Genomic DNA, 19,672 nt, shown 5'->3' with positions numbered 1-19,672 from the left:
AAAAATTCTAGTTAATGTTATCGCATTTAGACTAAAACTTGCGTCATGTGCTCAAACAGGGTATAACAACTCATGTTTTGGAAAAATATTGGTACTTTTTTTTTTTTTTACCTCGTTTCACTTGAGGTGTTTCGGGTAAAAAATGACCCGTCTATGAATTTTTTTTTTATAAATAATCTTGTTATGCAATATTATGAACAAATATTGGATTAAATCTATTTATCAACTTGTTTTCTTTGAGTTAGCGCAGGTTTGTGTTTCTTTTTGTCACTGAATGATCTGAACTCAAGCTCCTCAGTGTTTAAGTGTAAGTGTACTTTTTTCATTTAAAAACTTAGGTAGACAACAAAACAAGTTGACAAAAAGATTGAATCCAATATGTGTTTATAATTTAGCATAATGAGAGATTTATAAGCGATTGAAAAAGACGGGTCATTTTTTACCTGGAACGCCACAGTAGGTAAAGGGTTTTTAGTTGGAATGCACCGAAATGAAAATTCTGGGCCGAAACCGAAACTTCTGGATGCACTCGGCCGAAAACCGAAACCGAAAATGACTTTAATTATTTAATTTTGTTATTAATCTCTTATTTTAAATTCGTTTTTTAATTTTTTTTATAATTGTATAATTATTCAACTTTTTAATTAAATTCAATAATTTAATGAATCTGAATTAAAAATAAATAAATCAAGCCAATAAAATAAAAATAACCACACTTTTATTTCAAGTAACACAAAAATTGGACGGAAAATAGGCCTATATTAAAATATTAAATATCAATATTTTAATATCAATATATTATTCTTCATTCAGCTCTACGCAGCAGGATCAGATTGAACAGATTTCTTTTTTGACCGATTATCAAAATAAAGTAGTCCTATTGTAAGGCATCATTTTCTGTCTTTTTTCTCTTTCGGACAAAAAACCGAAAACGCCATTTTCGGCCGATAATTTTCAGCAGCCGAAATTCCGGTGCATGCCTTGTTTGTCATCCTCATGCTGTGAGGTTTGTACGGGCTTCACCTGCAGCAGGTCCAGGATCACCACGGGCTGTAACACCTGACTGTAGTGCTGCAGCAGCACAGACTCGCGCAGCGCCGGGCTCGACATCACGTGCAGCAGCAGCGACTCCAGCATGCCTTTACACACCGGCCGGTTCAGCGAGCCGTCCACTACACGCCACGGCCGGCTGACGAACCGCACCGACTCCCAGCTGACGGACAGAGGGAAGTAACAGGCATTATAGCAGTTCCACTCATGACTGCATTAAACTACATCAGAGAGTCACGTGATTCACTCACTGTTCATCCGGATCAGCAGCTCCTTCAGCACCATCTGAAACCACAATCAACACACTGATCAACACTCAAACAACATGACAACAAATCAAAACTCTGAACAGTCCACACACACACCTCTGATCTGAGAGGGGGCGGAGTTTTTATTAAGCCCCACCCCTTCGACATCTTTCATACGAACATTCGCCTCCTCCACAGCATCCGTCTTCTCAGCATCAGTCTCCATAGTAACAGACTGATTTGGTGGTGTATCCGTGGAGACAGGATCCATGGCGACCGTCTGATTGACAGCTGTGCTTGTGGAGTCAGGATCCATGGCAACAGGCTGATTGACAGCTGTGCTCGTGGAGACGGGATCCATGGCAACAGGCTGATTGAAAGCTGTGCTTGTGGAGACGGGATCCATGGCAACAGGCTGATTGACAGCTGTGCTTGTGGAGACGGGATCCATGACAACAGGCTGATTGACAGCTGTGCTCGTGGAGACGGGATCCATGGCAACAGGCTGATTGACAGCTGTGCTTGTGGAGACGGGATCCATGGCAACAGGCTGATTGACAGCTGTGCTCGTGGAGACGGGATCCATGGCAACAGGCTGATTGACAGCTGTACTTGTGGAGGCTCCTTCCATGGCAACAGTTTCCTGGAAATCAGATTCCTTGGCCTGCCTCTTGGTAGGTGGGGGTGTGGTGTGGGCGGAGTCATGGGCGGGGCCTCTCTTCAGGAACGGCTGCTGCATCTGCACACCATCACACACGCTCTTCAACAGCCAATGAGACGAAGCCTCTGCACACACCAGCCTCTGAGAGAGAGCGCCCACCTCCACCAGCTGCTCTCCATCCACCAGATCCTACACACACACTCAACTCAAGTGAACCTGCAGTGAACGCAGTGAACTCTCACTCATTATTTCTCTCTCTCTCACCTGTATGTACTGCTGGAGAGTTCGGCTCCGCCCATTCTCAGGTCTCTCCAGGTGTATAAAGCGCTCAAGGAGGTCCTGTCTGTCAATGCCAAACTCCGCCCCCTCCCCCACGCCGTCTCTGATCTCCGTCACCGCCTGCACGTCCTGCGCTCCGTATCCCGACTCGCTCACACACCGGTCCAGGAAGGTGTGCGGATCGACGGCTGCCGAGCGATACACACGCGTGAACGACAGCGGGAGAGACGGAGGAGTGGACGGAGACAGAGCTGACACACCGTCAGCTACAGGTGACACAGAGTGAGGAATGAGAAACGATAATGTTTGAATAATGGATAATGTATGTGTGTGAGTGTGTGCGCGAACCGTCTGCAGTGAAGAGTGTGTTGGGGTGTGTGATCTCAGATCATTATCTAGTCTCGTGTATACTCCATTTAACCAAGGCTGCAAAGAGCCTCCATTTAACCAACTCTGTGTTAGAAATATGTTAGACCTATCACTTCTGCCACTAAAGATTTCTTTATCAATAATCTTCCTGATCAGTTTCATCATCTCAGCATCCTGGATAGCTTAGAAGAACTCGATACTGCGACAGAAACTTTTAACTCTCTCTTTTCCAGACGTCACCCGAACAAAATATCCCGTTACAGTTCAGTAGTAATGATTTCATGAACTTCTTCACTGAGAAAATAGAAAGCATCAGAACCACAATTATAAACGTTCAATCTTCAATCGCGCCTTACAATTCAGCTTCAATTATCACCCCGCAAGAACAATTACAGTGCTTTACAACTATAGAACAAAAAGAGTTAAATAAACTTATCACTTCATCTAAAACAACAACATGTTTATTAGATCCTATACCAACTAAACTACTGAAAGAAGTGTTATCTGTAGTGGAAGAGCCTCTCCTCAATATTATTAACTCGTCTTTATCTTTAGGTCATGTTCCAAGAACATTTAAACTGGCAGTTATAAAACCTCTCATTAAGAAACCACAATTAGATCATAATAATCTAGCAAATTATAGACCCATTTCAAATCTTCCATTTATGTCTAAAATATTAGAAAAAGTGGTGTCCGCTCAACTGGGCTCTTTCTTGCAACAAAATGATATCTATGAAAAGTTTCAGTCTGGATTCAGACCGCATCATAGCACTGAAACTGCGCTCGTTAAAATCACAAATGATTTACTTTTAGCTTCTGACCAAGGCTGTATCTCAATACTAGTTTTACTTGATCTTAGTGCTGCGTTCGATACTATAGATCACACAATACTCTTAGATCGACTACAAAATTATACTGGTGTTCAAGGACAAGCACTAAGCTGGTTCAAATCATACCTATCTGACCGCTACCATTTTGTCTATTTAAATGGAGAAAAATCGATCATAACTCCAGTAAACTATGGAGTGCCGCAGGGATCTGTATTAGGCCCTCTGTTATTTTCAATATATATGATGCCACTTGGAAATATTATAAGGAAACATGGAATTAGTTTCCATTGTTATGCTGATGACACTCAAATATATATTTCATCACGGCCGGATGAAAACGCTACATTTTCCAAATTGACAGAGTGTGTTAAAGATATAAAAGATTGGATGACGCGTAATTTTCTTTTATTAAATCCAGACAAGACAGAGGTAATACTTATCGGTTCAAAAAACCGCCCACAAAACCTCGCACAATACAACTTTAACATCATAGGATGTCCTGTTACTTTATCCTCTACAGTAAAAGACCTGGGTGTTATACTCGATTGCAACCTGTCTTTTGAAAATCATATTTCTTATGTTACAAAAACAGCCTTTTTCCACCTTAGAAACATTGCTAAGCTACGTAATATGCTATCAGTATCTGATGCAGAAAAGTTAGTTCATGCATTCATGACCTCGAGACTGGATTACTGTAATGCTTTATTAGCTGGTTGTCCTGCATCCTCAATAAACAAGCTACAGTTAGTCCAAAATGCCGCCGCTAGAGTTCTTACGAGATCAAGAAAATATGATCATATAACACCGATTTTATCATCACTGCATTGGTTACCTATAAAGTTCCGTATTAATTACAAGGTATTGCTACTGACTTATAAAGCCCTAAACGGCTTAGCTCCAGTCTATTTAACGGATCTTCTATCGCCCTATAATCCATCGCGCTCTTTGAGATCACTAAATTCAAGGCTTTTGGTCATACCTAGGATATCCAGAACCACCAAAGGAGGGAGAGCATTTTCACATTTGGCTCCAAAACTCTGGAATAGTCTTCCTGATACTGTTCGTTGCTCAGACTCGCTCTCCCAGTTTAAAACTAGATTAAAGTCGCATCTCTTCAGCCAGGCATTCATATAATCCTACAGTTCAAACTACAATCCGGCCTCTATCCAATGCCAGAGGAGAACTGGCCCCCGACTGAGCCTGGGTTCTCCCAAGGTTTTTTTTTTTTTCTCCATTAAGGCACCTGATGGAGTTTTAGGACACCATTAGGTCACTTGATGGAGTTTTTCGGTTCCTTGCCACTGTTGCCTTTGGCTTGCTCAGTTGGGGATATTTTGGGGATATTTAATTTAATTTTATCAATCAATAAATTCCTCTTGAAACAAACTTTGTTGTATTATTTAAATTTAATACTGTGAAGCTGCTTTGATGCAATCTGTATTGTGAAAAGCGCTATACAAATAAACTTGACTTGACTTGACTTTAGACACAGTTGCTCCTTTGCGCTTAAAGAAGATTAAAGAAAATAGTCCAACGCCGTGGTACAACGAGCAAAGAAAAAAAAAACTAGGGGGTTTTCGCATTTCTTGGAAAGAGAGCATTATTGCGTACAGAAGGACCTTAAAAACTGCTAGATCTGCTTATTTTTCTTTGCTCTTAGAAGAAAACAAACACAACCCTAGGTATTTATTTGATACAGTGGCTAAATTAACAATAAATAAAGCTTTAACTTCTGAAGTTTCCAAGCAGCACAGCAGTAATGGCTTTATGAACTCCTTTACTTACAAGATTGATAATATTAGGGAGAAAATTATAACTATGCAATCGTCTACTACAGTATCGCATCAGGGAGTGCATTGTAGTGTCCCTGAGGAAAAATGTGATTTATTTATTGCAATAGGAGAGGAAGAATTTACTAAACTCGTTAAATCAATGTATGTTAGACCCTATACCAACTAAGCTACTGAAAGAGGTACTTCCAGAGGTCATAGATCCTCTTCTTAATATCATTAATTAATCTTTGTCTCTAGGATATGTACCGAAAACTTTAAGCTGGCTATGATTAAACCACTTGTTAAAAAAACGCAACTTGATCCTACAGAATTAGTCAATTACAGGCCGATCTCGAATCTACCCTTTCTGTCAAAGATACTAGAAAAGGCAGTATCCTCACAACTATGTTCCTTTTTAGAAAGAAATTATATCTGTGAGGATTTCCAGTCAGGATTTAGACCGTACCATAGTACTGAGACGGCTCTCATTAGAGTTACAAATGATTTTCTCTTATCATCTGATCGTGGTTGTATCTCTCTATTAGTGTTACTCGATCTTAGTGCTGCATTTGATACTGTTGAAGCCATTTCTATGGAAGTAAAAATATTTTAGTTTATTTTGTAAAACCTGAGAAAACCTGTGTTGCAAATAAAACGTAGAAATTGGAATGTAAACAGTTAACCAGTGATTTAGTATAATGTAATTTGATTGGCTGTTAGATTTAGTATGAAAGAAATAGTACCCGCGAAACAGTCAGAAGCCACTGGACTTTGGAGCAACACAGTCTTTTGACCTACACGTAATTGTACATTTAATTTGTAAGAAAAGTAAATATCCTAAGTTTTAATTTTTTATGTTTTTGAGATTCATAATTAAACCGTCAAACGAAGAACTCTGGATTCAAGACTTTTATTTGACGTTTCGTGTTGAGTACAAAAGAACTTTGAAGTCCTAAGCTAGTGAGTCAGCTTGCTGCGCTCACAATCAAGTCAAAAGACTGCTCGACATAGTTAAAATATCGAGTGAAAGAAGATTGCTCGACGAATCCGAAAGACGAGCCGCGTGAGAAGATCGCAAAAAAAAAAAAAAAAAAGATGCGCTCGCGCGTGATGACGGCGACCTAATCGACTGGGTCGACATTCTCTGGCTTATCTGAGGGAAACTCGCTAGCGGATGATAAAGATAACAGACCAATACGGACGAAAACTACATTGCAGCTCAAAAAAGACAGAAAGAAAGTCAGAGGTAGCCTACCTGCATTGTGAGTCGGCTGAATGAAACTTTCCCTGGAACAGGTCTGATATTTTCTTCATCGTCTAAAAGTGACAGTAAGTACTCTCTGGATATTTCGTTCTGAAAGTCATAGAGCTTTACATAAAGAAATCTTGCACATCAGTGACTGAGTGTTTATAAGAAGATTAGAAGCTGTACAATAGGAATTGTGACAGTTTTCTGTGTGAAGATTTTAAAGTGACATGACATGGCAGATGAAAGCGCAGCTGCATGTGTTGATCAAAAGAGGGCGCCAAAGCCCACATTAAAGGCTGTAGAGGAGAAACTACAAAGGCTGAAAGGAGAACGCAAGGGAAAGTTGGCACAAATAACCAAACAGAAGAATGATTTAGCCAAATTGAAGGAAAATGAACACAATGTTAATCTCATTAAAGATGAAACATTGCTAAGGTTTGAAAGATGCGTAAGAGAGTATGAACGGATTAATGAAGAATTGTGTGAGTTAATAGATGAAGATGATAAGAAAGCGGATCAAGATGCTTTCAAGAACAGATATTCGGAATTTCAGCAGTTAATAGAAAACACAAACAAATGGATTGCAGATGTCTTAAAAGATGAAGAAGATGCTATTAAGCCACATGATAGTGTGTCTAGAGCTAACTCCGTGGTAAGCCACACTTCCAGTACTAATTCTGCAATGCTGAGAATTAAAGCTGAACGTGAAGCACTGTTGGCAAGAGCTGCAGCAATAAAAAAGAGAGAAGCAATAGAGCAGGAAGAAATTCGCTTGAGAATTAGAAAAGAGGAATTAGAGCTTGAAACTGAGCTTGCTGCTTTAGATGCCAAACTAAAGGTGTACGAAGATTTTGAAGATGCTCAGGAATCTAAATATGATTTATTAGAGCCACCTTTAGGACCCAGATTTGAACCCATGCGTAGACAAGAAAAGAACAGTGTATCAGCTGATAAGACATTCCTTACATTCAATCCAAAGCCAGCCACTCAAGTTGGTGCTTCAGAGAGAAGAAAGTCGTTGTCAAGGTTTGATGTTGTCAGCAGCACGCCACATCTTAATCCTCATGATCACACTGATTCTTCTACAGATAGCCTGCACGAAGTGCTACAGCGTCAAAATGAAGTCACCAAGATGCTCATTAAACAACAGAGTTTGTCTCAACTGCCTCAAAGAGACATACCCACATTTACAGGAGATCCTATGACTTACAGATCTTTCATAAGGGCATTCGAGCATGCTATTGACAGTAAAACAGACAGTCATCAAGACCGGCTGTACTATCTTGAGCAGTTCACGAGTGGAGAGCCACTTGACCTCGTTCGGAGCTGTGAGCACATGAGACCTGACAGAGCTTATAAAGAAGCCAGAGAACTGCTTGATCGTCACTATGGAGATGAAATGGCCATCGCTACAGCTTATATCAAGAAGGCTATGGAATGGCCTCAGATAAGGCCAGAAGATAGAAAAGGATTGAATGCTTTTGCTTTGTTCTTAGTAGGATGTTGTAACACAGTGAATGATGTGGACTATGGACGAAATGAACAATCCTACCAACATGAAGTCCATTTTATCCAAACTTCCATTCAAACTGAAAGAAAGATGGAGAAGTTACGCTTATGACATTCAAGAAAGAACAAGAAAAAGAGCCAGATTTCCTGATTTAGTGGAATATGTGCACCGTCAAGCAAAGGTTGCCAATGACCCGCTGTTTGGAGACATCCTGGACTCCACTTCAAGTAATCAGAACAACTCAAAAAAGCAACCAAGCATTAGAAAAAGTGAGTCTAAAAGAAGCAGCTTTGCTGTGAATGTGTCTGCTACTGAAAATAATGTCAGTAAAAGCCAACCTGAAAAGAAACCTTTTGCAGTCAAGTCAGCAAGTGTCTTTCAAAGTCCCTGTCTTTAATGCCAGAAGAACCATGCACTAAATGTGTGCAACAAGATTCGAGAACAGCCATTGAAAGAAAGAATTCAGTTCTTGAAAACGAACGGTCTTTGTTTTGGGTGTCTGACGGCAGGTCATATGTCCAAGGACTGTAAAAAAAGGGCCTCTTGTCCAGATTGTTCATTCAAGCACCCAGCTATCTTGCACATTGTTAAAGAAGATGCTTCATCAAAGAACAACAGTGCAGATGACAGCTCACAAAGTACAAGTGAAGTCACAAGTGCTCTCGTGTCTGCAGGGTGCAGAAGAGGTGACCATACTGGGGCCGGGAGTAGTGAGTGTATTCTTCCCATCGTACCTGTGCAGATAAAACACAAGAAAGACACAAAGATAATCAAGACCTATGCTTTCCTGGATCAAGGAAGTACAGCGACTTTCTGCACTGAAGAATTGGCAAAGAAGTTGAATATGCGAGGTAGAAAGACAGAGTTCCTGCTTCGTACTATAACGCAAGAACAGAAAGTGAATAGCTATGAACTTACTGATTTGGAGGTGTGTGGCTTAGAGGAGCAAGATTACATTCAGCTTCCCAATGTGTATACTCAGCCAGATATACCTGCAAAAAAGGCCAACATCCCACAGAAGAAAGATTTGGAGAAGTGGTCTTACCTGAGTCGAGTCCATCTCCCAAAACTTGAAGCAGAAGTTGGTCTGCTCATCGGTGTCAACGCGTACAAAGCCATGGAGCCATGGGAGATCATTAATAGCCAGAACGACGGACCATATGCTGTGAAGACAGCTCTAGGCTGGGTTGTCAATGGGCCAATCAGCAGATGCCAAGAGAAGGAATCAGATGATGGCAAAAGACAAAGTTTCCTTGTCAACCGTATTTCTTTGATTAGCGTTGATGACATGCTGATAAAGCACTACAATGCAGATTTTCCAGAAAGAAGATGTGACGACAGACGAGAACAGTCGCAACATGATAAGAAGTTCATGCATACAGTGACAACATCAGCCCAGCTCGTGAATGGTCACTTCCGCATCAAGTTGCCTTTGAAGGATGACAAGGTGAAGATGCCGTGCAACCGTGGTATTGCTGAACAGAGGCTTAACTCTTTGAAAAGGAAGTTCAATAGGAATGCAGATTTCTTTCAAGAGTACAAGGCTTTTATGGACAACATACTGGAAAAAGGCTATGCAGTAAGGATTCCAGAAGAACAGTTGATTCGCAGTGATGGAAGAGTATGGTTCATTCCACACCATGGGGTGTACCATCCAAAAAAGAAGAAACTCAGAGTCGTCTTTGACTGTGCAGCAACTTACCAAGGTGTATCGCTAAATGACCAGTTGTTGCAAGGGCCTGACCTAACTAACACCCTCATCGGAGTGTTGCTGAGATTCAGACAGGAGCATGTCGCCATGATGGCAGATATCGAGTCCATGTTTTACCAGGTGTGGATTCCAGACACGGACACAGATATGCTACGCTTTCTCTGGTGGCCAGATGGTAATCTGAATGTGGAAGCAGAAGAGTACAGAATGTGTGTGCATCTGTTCGGTGCTACATCATCCCCTAGTTGTGCGTCATATGCATTAAGAAGAACAGCAGAAGATGCAGCATCAAAGAGTACCCCTGAAGCCACCCAGACAGTCCTCAAGAACTTCTATGTGGATGACTGTTTGAAGTCAGTAGCCACAGAAGACAAAGCCGTTGCTCTTGCGAGAGAGCTGATGACGTTGTGTGCCAGTGGTGGTTTCCATTTGACTAAGTGGGTCAGCAACAGCAGAGCCCTGTTGGGATCTATTCCTGACCACGAACGAGCGGCTGAAGTCAAAGATCTCGATTTGGAGTATGATGAGTTGCCAGTGGAACGGGCATTAGGCGTACAGTGGTGCACAAGTTCTGACAGCTTCAGGTTCAAAATATATCTGCCGGACAAGCCATGCACCAGACGGGGCATTTTATCTGTAGTCAGTTCAGTGTATGACCCAATGGGTTCTTTGGCACCACTCCTACTACCTATCAAGCTAATTTTAAGAGATCTCTGCCAAGAGAAGAAAGGTTGGGATGAAGAGATCAACGAAAAATCATGCCGGACATGGATGAAGTGGCTGACAGACTTAGACAAGCTTTCAGAACTCAGTCTGAACAGATGTTTCAAACCCTCTGCATTTGGGCCCACAAACACTGCTCAAATCCACAATTTCTCAGACGCTAGTCAAGATGGGTATGGCGTTGTGTCGTATCTCTTGTTGACAAATGACCGGGGTGAGAAACATGTATCATTCTTGATGGGAAAGTCCAGAGTCACTCCACTCAAACAGATTACGATCCCGAGAATGGAGTTGACAGCAGCGACTGTTGCAGTCAAGATCGATCAGATGTTGAAAGAAGAACTTGAACTTCCCCTGATGGAGTCAGTCTTCTGGACGGATAGTACAACAGTACTGAAGTACATCGAAAACGATGCCCTTCGTTTCAAGACGTTTGTGGCAAACCGTGTCTCTTTCATTAGAGAAGCGACTACATCTTCTCAGTGGAAGTATGTCAATACCTCACAAAATCCAGCAGATCAGGCTTCAAGAGGTTTGAAGATCCAGAGCTTCATAGAAAGTAAGAGCTGGTTTCAGGGGCCTAGTTTCCTGCGAAAGGGTGTTGAATGGCCGGAACAACCTGAACAGTGTCCTTACCTGACTGAAGATGATGTTGAGGTGAAGACGTCCGCTGCAGTGTCATGCACAAACTCAAACGAGTGCACAGATCCACTGAACCAGCTCGTTGAGTATTACTCCAGTTGGCATAAGCTGAAAAAGGCGGCAGCCTGGATTTTGCTCTTGAGAAGGATGTTACGACACCTGAGCGAGAAAAGAAAAGAGTTTGAGCAGAACATACAGCAAAATGAGAATGATCCAGAGAAATGTAGATCTATAGTTGAACAGCAAATGGTGATGTGCAAGAAGAACCTGGAAAAAAGAAAACTCACCGTGGAAGATCTATCCAGAGCTGAAATTGAACTGGTTAAATACAGTCAGAAACAAGCTTACACAGAGGAGATACAAGCCTTGCAGTCGGCAAGTTCCCGTGTGAAAAAGAACAGTTCTATCTTCAAACTGGATCCATATTTGCAAGATGATGTGTTGAGAGTAGGAGGACGTTTGAACAGATCGGCGATGCCTGAGGAGGCCAAGCATCCTGCCATTCTGCATAAACAGCACAGAATAGCTCACCTCATTCTCCACCACATCCATCAAGAGTGTGGACATGGAGGTAGGAACCATGTCTTAGCCATATTGCGACAACGGTATTGGATACCAAGAGCCAATGCAGCAGCAAGAAAAGTGATTTCAGAGTGCAACCTCTGCAGAAGACTGCATGCAAAGGTAGGAGAGCAGAAAATGGCGGATCTGCCACAAGACCGTCTGCTCCCTGACAAACCACCCTTCACCAACACGGGTGTGGATTATTTTGGACCTTTCGAGGTCAGAAGAGGACGTGCAAAGGTTAAGCGTTATGGAGTGCTCTCTACATGTTTAACTGTCAGGGCAGTGCATATAGAAGTAGCCCATTCTCTTGACACCGATTCATGTATTAATGCCATACGGCGTTTTCAAGCCAGAAGAGGTCAAGTGTCAATTATTCGTTCTGACAATGGCACGAACTTTGTCGGCGCTGAACGAGAGCTGCGTGAGGCATTGGCAGAGCTGGATCAGTCTCGTATCAATGAAGTAATGATGAAAAAGGGTGTGCAATGGATTTTCAACCCGCCTGCTGCGTCTCACCACGGCGGTATCTGGGAGCGACAAATTCGCACCGTGAGAAAAGTGCTGAGCTCTGTTGTGAAGCAACAGCTCTTAGAAGATGAAGGACTACACACTCTCCTATGTGAAGTTGAGAGCATCATCAATGGGAGACCCTTAACCACGAACACAGATCACCCAAACGACCTTGAGCCGCTGACGCCCAATCATCTGCTTGCGTTGAAAACACAGCCTAGTTTTCCACCTGGTGTGTTTACTAAGGATGATGTCTACGCCCGCCGACGCTGGAGACAAATACAATATATGGTGGATCTGTTCTGGCGAAGGTGGACTCACGAATACTTGCCGCTTCTGCAAGAACGGCAAAAATGGCTCGGCTTAAGTAGAAGTTTCAAGGTTGGAGATGTCGTTCTCGTCGCAGATTCGTTTCTGCCAAGAAACTCCTGGATGTTAGGCAGAGTCATAAGAGTGATACCTGACTCCAAAGGCGTTGTCAGAAGTGCTGAGGTTCGGACGAAGATCAGTATCATTCAAAGACCAATAACTAAACTTTGTCTGTTGCAGGGAGAAGACTGAAGATAGAAGAGAAAGACTTGAATAGAGTACAAATTACCATTTGAATAGTCTATGAAAAGTATTTAGTTGTCAAGTATGTTAATACTTTCCAGTTAACGTTTACCTTAAATACTTGCCTATGAAGAAAAGAAGATTCTTGCAAAAAGGAATTAAAGAAAGTGTTGAATGTAAGAGTTTAAATGACTTCAGTTTAAGTTTAAGTTGATAATTGATATGTTAAGGCCTAGTCAATTAGGGACCGGGATATGTTGAAGCCATTTCTATGGAAGTAAAAATATTTTAGTTTATTTTGTAAAACCTGAGAAAACCTGTGTTGCAAATAAAACGTAGAAATTGGAATGTAAACAGTTAACCAGTGATTTAGTATAATGTAATTTGATTGGCTGTTAGATTTAGTATGAAAGAAATAGTACCCGCGAAACAGTCAGAAGCCACTGGACTTTGGAGCAACACAGTCTTTTGACCTACACGTAATTGTACATTTAATTTGTAAGAAAAGTAAATATCCTAAGTTTTAATTTTTTATGTTTTTGAGATTCATAATTAAACCGTCAAACGAAGAACTCTGGATTCAAGACTTTTATTTGACGTTTCGTGTTGAGTACAAAAGAACTTTGAAGTCCTAAGCTAGTGAGTCAGCTTGCTGCGCTCACAGATACTATGCGCTACTTGCACAACTACTTCAGTGTTCTACTTATTACATATCACTCGTTTCCGGTTATATGGCTACCATGGCTACTTATTACACTCGCTGTCTCCAGGATCTTCCGAAGATCAGCGTTAATGATGTTCATCGTTTTTTTTTAAAACAAGCAAAGCCCCATCAAGCAAGCTGGAGAAAGGTTTTAAATTGTATGCCGCCTCGTATATATACGGTAACGAGGGTAAGAAAAAAACCTAAGGTTCCAAAGTTTTCAACGCTATGACAGGTGCTTCTCTTAACCATTTGTTGTGACACTTGGTACTTCTCTTAACCAGGTAACCTTCTCTTACCATTTGTTGTCTGAGGTTCAATAAGCTGATCGCTCGGCGCATGTTCACGAGCCACCGTTTTCTAAGGTCGACATCGACAGGTAAGCTGTGAAAACTTAAAGTTGTGTTGAACTTTGAACAAGCAGTACATAGTGGAACACAGCAAAATTCAGTGGTTTTCTTCTGCTGTTTCTGAAATCTAAAAACGGTTTGTTTTGCGCACATTTTACACGGCTCGTCTGGATTGAGAAACAATGGCGCCGGTCATACCGGAAATAAGTGATATGTATTACTATAAAGCCGAAGTGCGTCACGAGGCTCAGTGCAAGCAGTCCATCGACCACAACATTCTTTTAAATAGACTCGCAAATTATGTTGGCATTAGTGGAATTGCACTAGCATGGTTTAAATCATCCTTATCTGACCGTTATCAGTTTGTAGCAGTAAATGAAGAGATGTCTCATCGATCACAAGTTCAGTATGGCGTACCACAAGGCTCAGTACTAGGACCGTTGCTGTTCACTCTGTACATGCTACACACACACACACACACACACACACACACACACACACACACACACACACACACACACACACACACACACACACACACACACACACACACACACACACACACACACACACACACACACACACACACACACACACACACACACACACACACACACACACTCTGTACATGCTACCCTTGGGAGATATCATTAGGAAGCATGGCATTAGTTTTCACTGTTATGCTGATGATCCTCATGATGATATCTCTTCGCGCTCCGACGAAACTTGCCAATTCAAGAAATTAACGGAATGCATAGCTGATATAAACATTTGGATGATTAGTAATTTCCTACTACTTAATAAAAATTTTAAAAAAGATTCTAATTATGGGACAAAAAAACCTCTGCACGTAGTAAGCTAGAATACTGTCTAACATTTTTGAAAGCCACGTTTCTAGCATCTGTAAAACCGTCTGCAGTGAAGAGTGAGTGTGTGTGTGTGTGTGTGTGTGTGTGTGTGTGTGTGTGTGTGTGTGTGTGTGTAAGCGCACCCTCTGCAGTGAAGAGTGTGTGTTGGGGTGTGCGTCTCAGCTGCAGGTGGACGGTGCAGGCGTTGACCATGATGTTGTCGGTGCTGTTGGAGTTGTGTGTGTTCTGCGAGCGCAGGATCCCGGGAGCGTAATATCCCCTCATCAGCAGGTAGTTGGTGTGAGACGCCTGTGTGGGCTTGACCTCCGGCCTCCTCTTCCTCTCGTCCTCCTCCTCTTCCTCCTCCAGCGCTTTAGTGAGGCTGAAACACACACACACACACACAGTCAGCTGTGAGAGTGCTGAGGCCCGTTCACACCAGGGACGATAACTATCACTAAAGTTTTAATGATCGCTCTAACTCTAAGAGAATAGCAGAGTCCACGACTCAACTATAACAATAACGACAGATTAACGATATCGCTGGAGTCACTTTCAGAGTGATGTTTTTCCAGCTGATGAACGATAAAAACATTGACAGCCAATCATCCTGCTTCCTGCATCCAGATGATGAAACTTGTAAACAGTTTTATAAGTTATACAGATGATAAAACGCTTATAATAAACAATTTCATGCACTGGTCTGGATGCTAATATAGTTATCGTTATAATTATCATTACAGTTATCATTATAACTATGATTAGTTATAGTTACAGTTATGGTCTGTTGTGTTACAGTTATGGTGTGCTGTGTTGAACAGGTCATTAGTGTGTGTATCTGTGAGTGTATCTGAGCGCAGCACCTCTTGACCACCTCGTTGTCCACCAGCGAACTGTCCACCACCACGATCTGCTGCGGGACACTGAGGTCCAGGCTCAGCAGGCCCAGGGTCATGAGGGTCAGGCAGCAGGCGCTGGCGCCCCCTGGAGCGTCCATGGGGAACTGCAGCATGCCCTGCGTGTGGGCCTCGTGCTCCTCGGCTCCCGGGCCCTCGGGGTCCTTCTGGAAGTGGAAGCTGTTGGGTCTGTCACTGCGGTCGCCCTCGTATAAACCCGTCATCAGATCGAACGCCTCGTTAAAGGTGAGGCTCGGGAAACGCCACGTGAAGAACCTGCAGCACACGGACCGACCGTAACTGGAGAGCATCAGTGTGGAATACGAGCACAATAACAGCCCTCATCCTTCCCTCAGTCATTTTGACCCAGAAATGTATTTATTTATTTTAAATTGAGTGTTCATCGGAGGGGTCCAAGACCCCATGACTTTTGTCACACTTGAACCACTTGAACACACTTGTCAGCACTGTAGTAGTGCTGGGACAGCTGGTAGGACATGGGTAGGTGTGTGTGTTTTTATGTGTGTGTGACCTGTAGTAGTGCTCGGACAGCTGGTAGGACATGGGCAGGTGTGTGTGTGTGTGTGTGTGTGTGTGTGTGTGTGTGTGTGTGTGTGTGACCTGTAGTAGTGCTGGGACAGCTGGTAGGACATGGGCAGGTGTGTGTGTGTGTGTGTGTGTGTGTGTGTGTGTGTGTGTGTGTGTGTGTGTGTGTGTGTGTGTGTGTGTGGTGTGTGTGTGTGTGTGTGTGACCTGTAGTAGTGCTGGGACACCTGGTAGGACATGGGCAGGTGTGTGTGTGTGTGTGTGTGTGTGTGTGTGTGTGTGTGTGTGTGTGTGTGTGTGTGTGTGTGTGTGTGTGACCTGTAGTAGTGCTGGGACAGCTGGTAGGCCATGGGTAGGTGTGTGTGTGTGTGTGTGTGTGTGTGTGTGTGTGTGTGACCTGTAGTAGTGCTGGGACAGCTGGTAGGACATGGGTAGGTGTGTGTGTGTGTGTGTGTGTGTGTGTGTGTGTGTGTGTGTGTGTGTGTGTGTGTGTGAGACCTGTAGTAGTGCTGGGACAGCTGGTAGGACATGGGTAGGTGTGTGTGTGTGTGTGTGTGTGTGTGTGTGTGTGTGTGTGTGTGTGTGTGTGTGTGTGTGTGTGTGTGTGTGTGTGTGTGTGTGTGTGTGTGTGTGTGTGTGTGTGTGTGTGTGTGTGTGAGAGTGAGACCTGTAGTAGTGCTGGGACAGCTGGTAGGACATGGGTAGGTGTGTGTGTGTGTGTGTGTGTGTGTGTGTGTGTGTGTGTGTGTGTGTGTGTGTGTGACCTGTAGTAGTGCTGGGACAGCTGGTAGGACATGGGTAGGTAGGTGTGTGTGTGTGTGTGTGTGTGTGTGTGTGTGTGTGTGTGTGTGTGTGTGTGTGTGTGTGTGTGTGTGTGTGTGTGTGTGTGTGTGTGTGTGAGACCTGTAGTAGTGCTGGGACAACTGGTAGGACATGGGCAGGAAGGGCAGCGAGTGGCACTTCTTCAGGTGGGCTTTGGTGATGGGCCGCCGCCGGTTCACTAGCGCCCGGTTACGACACGTCTGGAAGGCCTGGGACAAAACCTCTTCGCTGTAGCGCGTGTACAGACAGAACGTCTAGAACACACACACACACACACGATCACTGACACGTCACTCATACATGAACACAGTATAAACACCTGTGTGCACGTGTGTGTGTGTGTGTGTGTGTGTGTGTGTGTGTGTGTACCTGGAAGGGTCTGTAGTTCTTCATCTGAGCGTTGGTGAGCACTAGCGTGCTCTGAATTAAATTAAACAGCACCAGAACATCAATGTCCTCCTTCCTGAAACACACAGTCATTACAGTCCAACATTCAAACAGTTCAAAGCTCCACTGACGAAAACATCAAACAATGTTTAAACAGAAACTGATGCGTTTTCACTCTCCTGGAACTTTCTTGCATTACTTTGCATTTTTAATAAGATTAATAAGGGTAATAAGAATAGTGTTTAATGAATAGTGTCTTCCAGAGCTCAAAGCACTTGATAAGCAAAACTTAATTAAATAAAAACAGGATTTAAACATAAAATTGTGTCAGTTTGTTTATTAAAATGAATAGTGCGACGTTATTACACACACATACCTCTTCAAGCTGTCTATAGTGCGCTCAAGTGATTCGTCAATTGTGTACACCTTAAACCTGAGGAAACACACACACACACACACACACACACACACACACACACACACACACACGTAAGACTGAAAGACTCATTTGCAGAGAATAAGATTCAGTGTTCTTATTGTTAACTAAAACTATAAAAATAAAGTAATTGAAATAAAAATTATCTATAAAAAAAGGAAATAAAAATATATAAATATTAAAAAAAATTATTTTAAAAAACATGATGAAAATTAGAAATGTTGTATTGCAACTAACTGATTTATGTAATAAAACTACTAAAACAAACAAAAATAAAGCTAAATAGAAGCATACATTAAAGAGCCTAATAAAGATAAAAGCACTAACAAAATTACAAAATTTAAATGAAAACTCAAAATTACAAAATAAAAGCTAATTTAGAATATGACTAAAAACTGTAATACTAAAAGAACATGGGTGTGTGTGTGTGTGTACTTGTGAAAGAGTTCATCTCGCGTGTCTGGTATGATGACATCACTGGAGCCGTAGCTGGAGCTGAACTTTGACCTCAGAGAGCGTACAAACTCCTTATACTCCTCAGCACACACCTGTAACACACACACACACACACACGATAAACAAGCAAACCACACAATCTAAGCGAAATGACTGATATTAAAGACATTAAAGGTTTTCAGACAAATGTGTCAAAATGAACTGAGTTTGTGCTTAAAACAAAAACAAATATCTGTCAAAGGAGTCAGAAAAATACTCTTTATTCAAAGGGAAAACAAGATTATTTTTCTGACCACGATTGCAGTTTTACAGTGTAGAAACTGAAGATTTCTGAGACCCATTTTTTCAAAAAAATCGAAAAACGAATTCAGATTAATACCGGTAAAACACTTTTCACAAGTATCAGTTTTTGTGGACATTTAAATACAATTTAAAGGTTTTGTTTGGCAGCAAGAAGAAAAAAACATTAAAAATAGTAAAAAAGTAAACGCAGAATTGATTCAGAATCATTGAAGAATCGAGTCTCACCTTCACATCGTTGTAGTCGTCAGTTCGGTTCAGGAATTTGGCCATCAGCTCTTTATCCTGATACATCTCAGCCAGACAAATCCTACAAAACAGCCATCAGATTTACACTGAGTTTCATTACTCTAAAGTCAGACAGCGTTATTTGTCAGTCTGCAGTCATTATAAAGAGCAGTGTGAGTGTGTGAGAGAGTGTATTTGTACACACACCTGTAGTTCAGGCAGGTCTGCGGGTTCTTCATGATGTAGCGTGAGCGTCGGCTGACAGACAGAGATGTTTTATCCAGCGATAACTCAAACTCAGCATGCAGCACGTCACGAACCACTGTCCAGGGCACGAACGGCCTCTTCAGCTACACACACACACACACACATCATATAAATACACCCATGAGCTTCTAGTTTATTAACGCAGCTTGTGTGTGTGTGTGTTAATTTTATCAGGAATATGGTTTTATCATCTAGCTACTGGAGTGCCTCAGGGCTCAGTGCTGGGTCCGCTTCTCTTCTCCATCTACATGTAATCACTGGAATCTGTCATTCAGAAACATGGCTTTTCCTATCACTGTTATCATCTAGCTACTGGAGTGCCTCAGGGCTCAGTGCTGGGACCGCTTCTCTTCTCCACCTACATGTCATCACTAGGATCTGTCATTCAGAAACATGGTTTATCCTATCACTGTTATCATCTAGCTACTGGAGTGCCTCAGGGCTCAGTGCTGGGACCGCTTCTCTTCTCCATCTACATGTCATCACTGGAATCTGTCCTTCAGAAACATGGTTTTTCCTATCACTGTTATCATCTAGCTACTGGAGTGCCTCAGGGCTCAGTGCTGGGGCCGCTTCTCTTCTCCATCTACATGTCATCACTAGGATCTGTCATTCAGAAACATGGTTTATCCTATCACTGTTATCATCTATCTACTGGAGTGCCTCAGGGCTCAGTGCTGGGACCACTTCTCTTCTCCATCTACATGTCATCACTAGGATCTGTCATTCAGAAACATGGCTTTTCCCATCACTGCTATGC

At 42.4% G+C, this 19,672-nt stretch overlaps 1 protein-coding gene across 1 annotated transcript in view; it reads right to left on the bottom strand.

Moving 5' to 3' along the window:
* gtf3c1 (general transcription factor IIIC subunit 1) overlaps positions 1-19,672 on the bottom strand; it is a 54,356-nt gene that overhangs the window by 523 nt on the left and 34,161 nt on the right. Inside the window, exons 25-36 of the mRNA XM_082164329.1 lie at positions 18,853-18,995; positions 18,646-18,727; positions 18,097-18,209; positions 17,602-17,658; positions 17,208-17,301; positions 16,920-17,092; positions 15,438-15,746; positions 14,718-14,956; positions 2,224-2,504; positions 1,416-2,148; positions 1,302-1,335; positions 1,024-1,213 (exon numbers count right to left, since the gene is read on the bottom strand). Of these exons, the coding sequence (XP_082020455.1) occupies positions 1,024-1,213; positions 1,302-1,335; positions 1,416-2,148; positions 2,224-2,504; positions 14,718-14,956; positions 15,438-15,746; positions 16,920-17,092; positions 17,208-17,301; positions 17,602-17,658; positions 18,097-18,209; positions 18,646-18,727; positions 18,853-18,995 (2,448 nt within the window). The remainder of the gene's footprint in view (positions 1-1,023; positions 1,214-1,301; positions 1,336-1,415; positions 2,149-2,223; positions 2,505-14,717; positions 14,957-15,437; positions 15,747-16,919; positions 17,093-17,207; positions 17,302-17,601; positions 17,659-18,096; positions 18,210-18,645; positions 18,728-18,852; positions 18,996-19,672) is intronic.

Source organism: Leuciscus leuciscus (genome assembly GCF_965113295.1).
Source record: "Leuciscus leuciscus genome assembly, chromosome: 3".
NCBI classification, from domain to species: domain Eukaryota; kingdom Metazoa; phylum Chordata; class Actinopteri; order Cypriniformes; family Leuciscidae; genus Leuciscus; species Leuciscus leuciscus.
The sequence above is the reverse complement of the archived record's forward strand: the minus strand, read 5'-3'. Positions and strand labels throughout refer to the sequence as shown.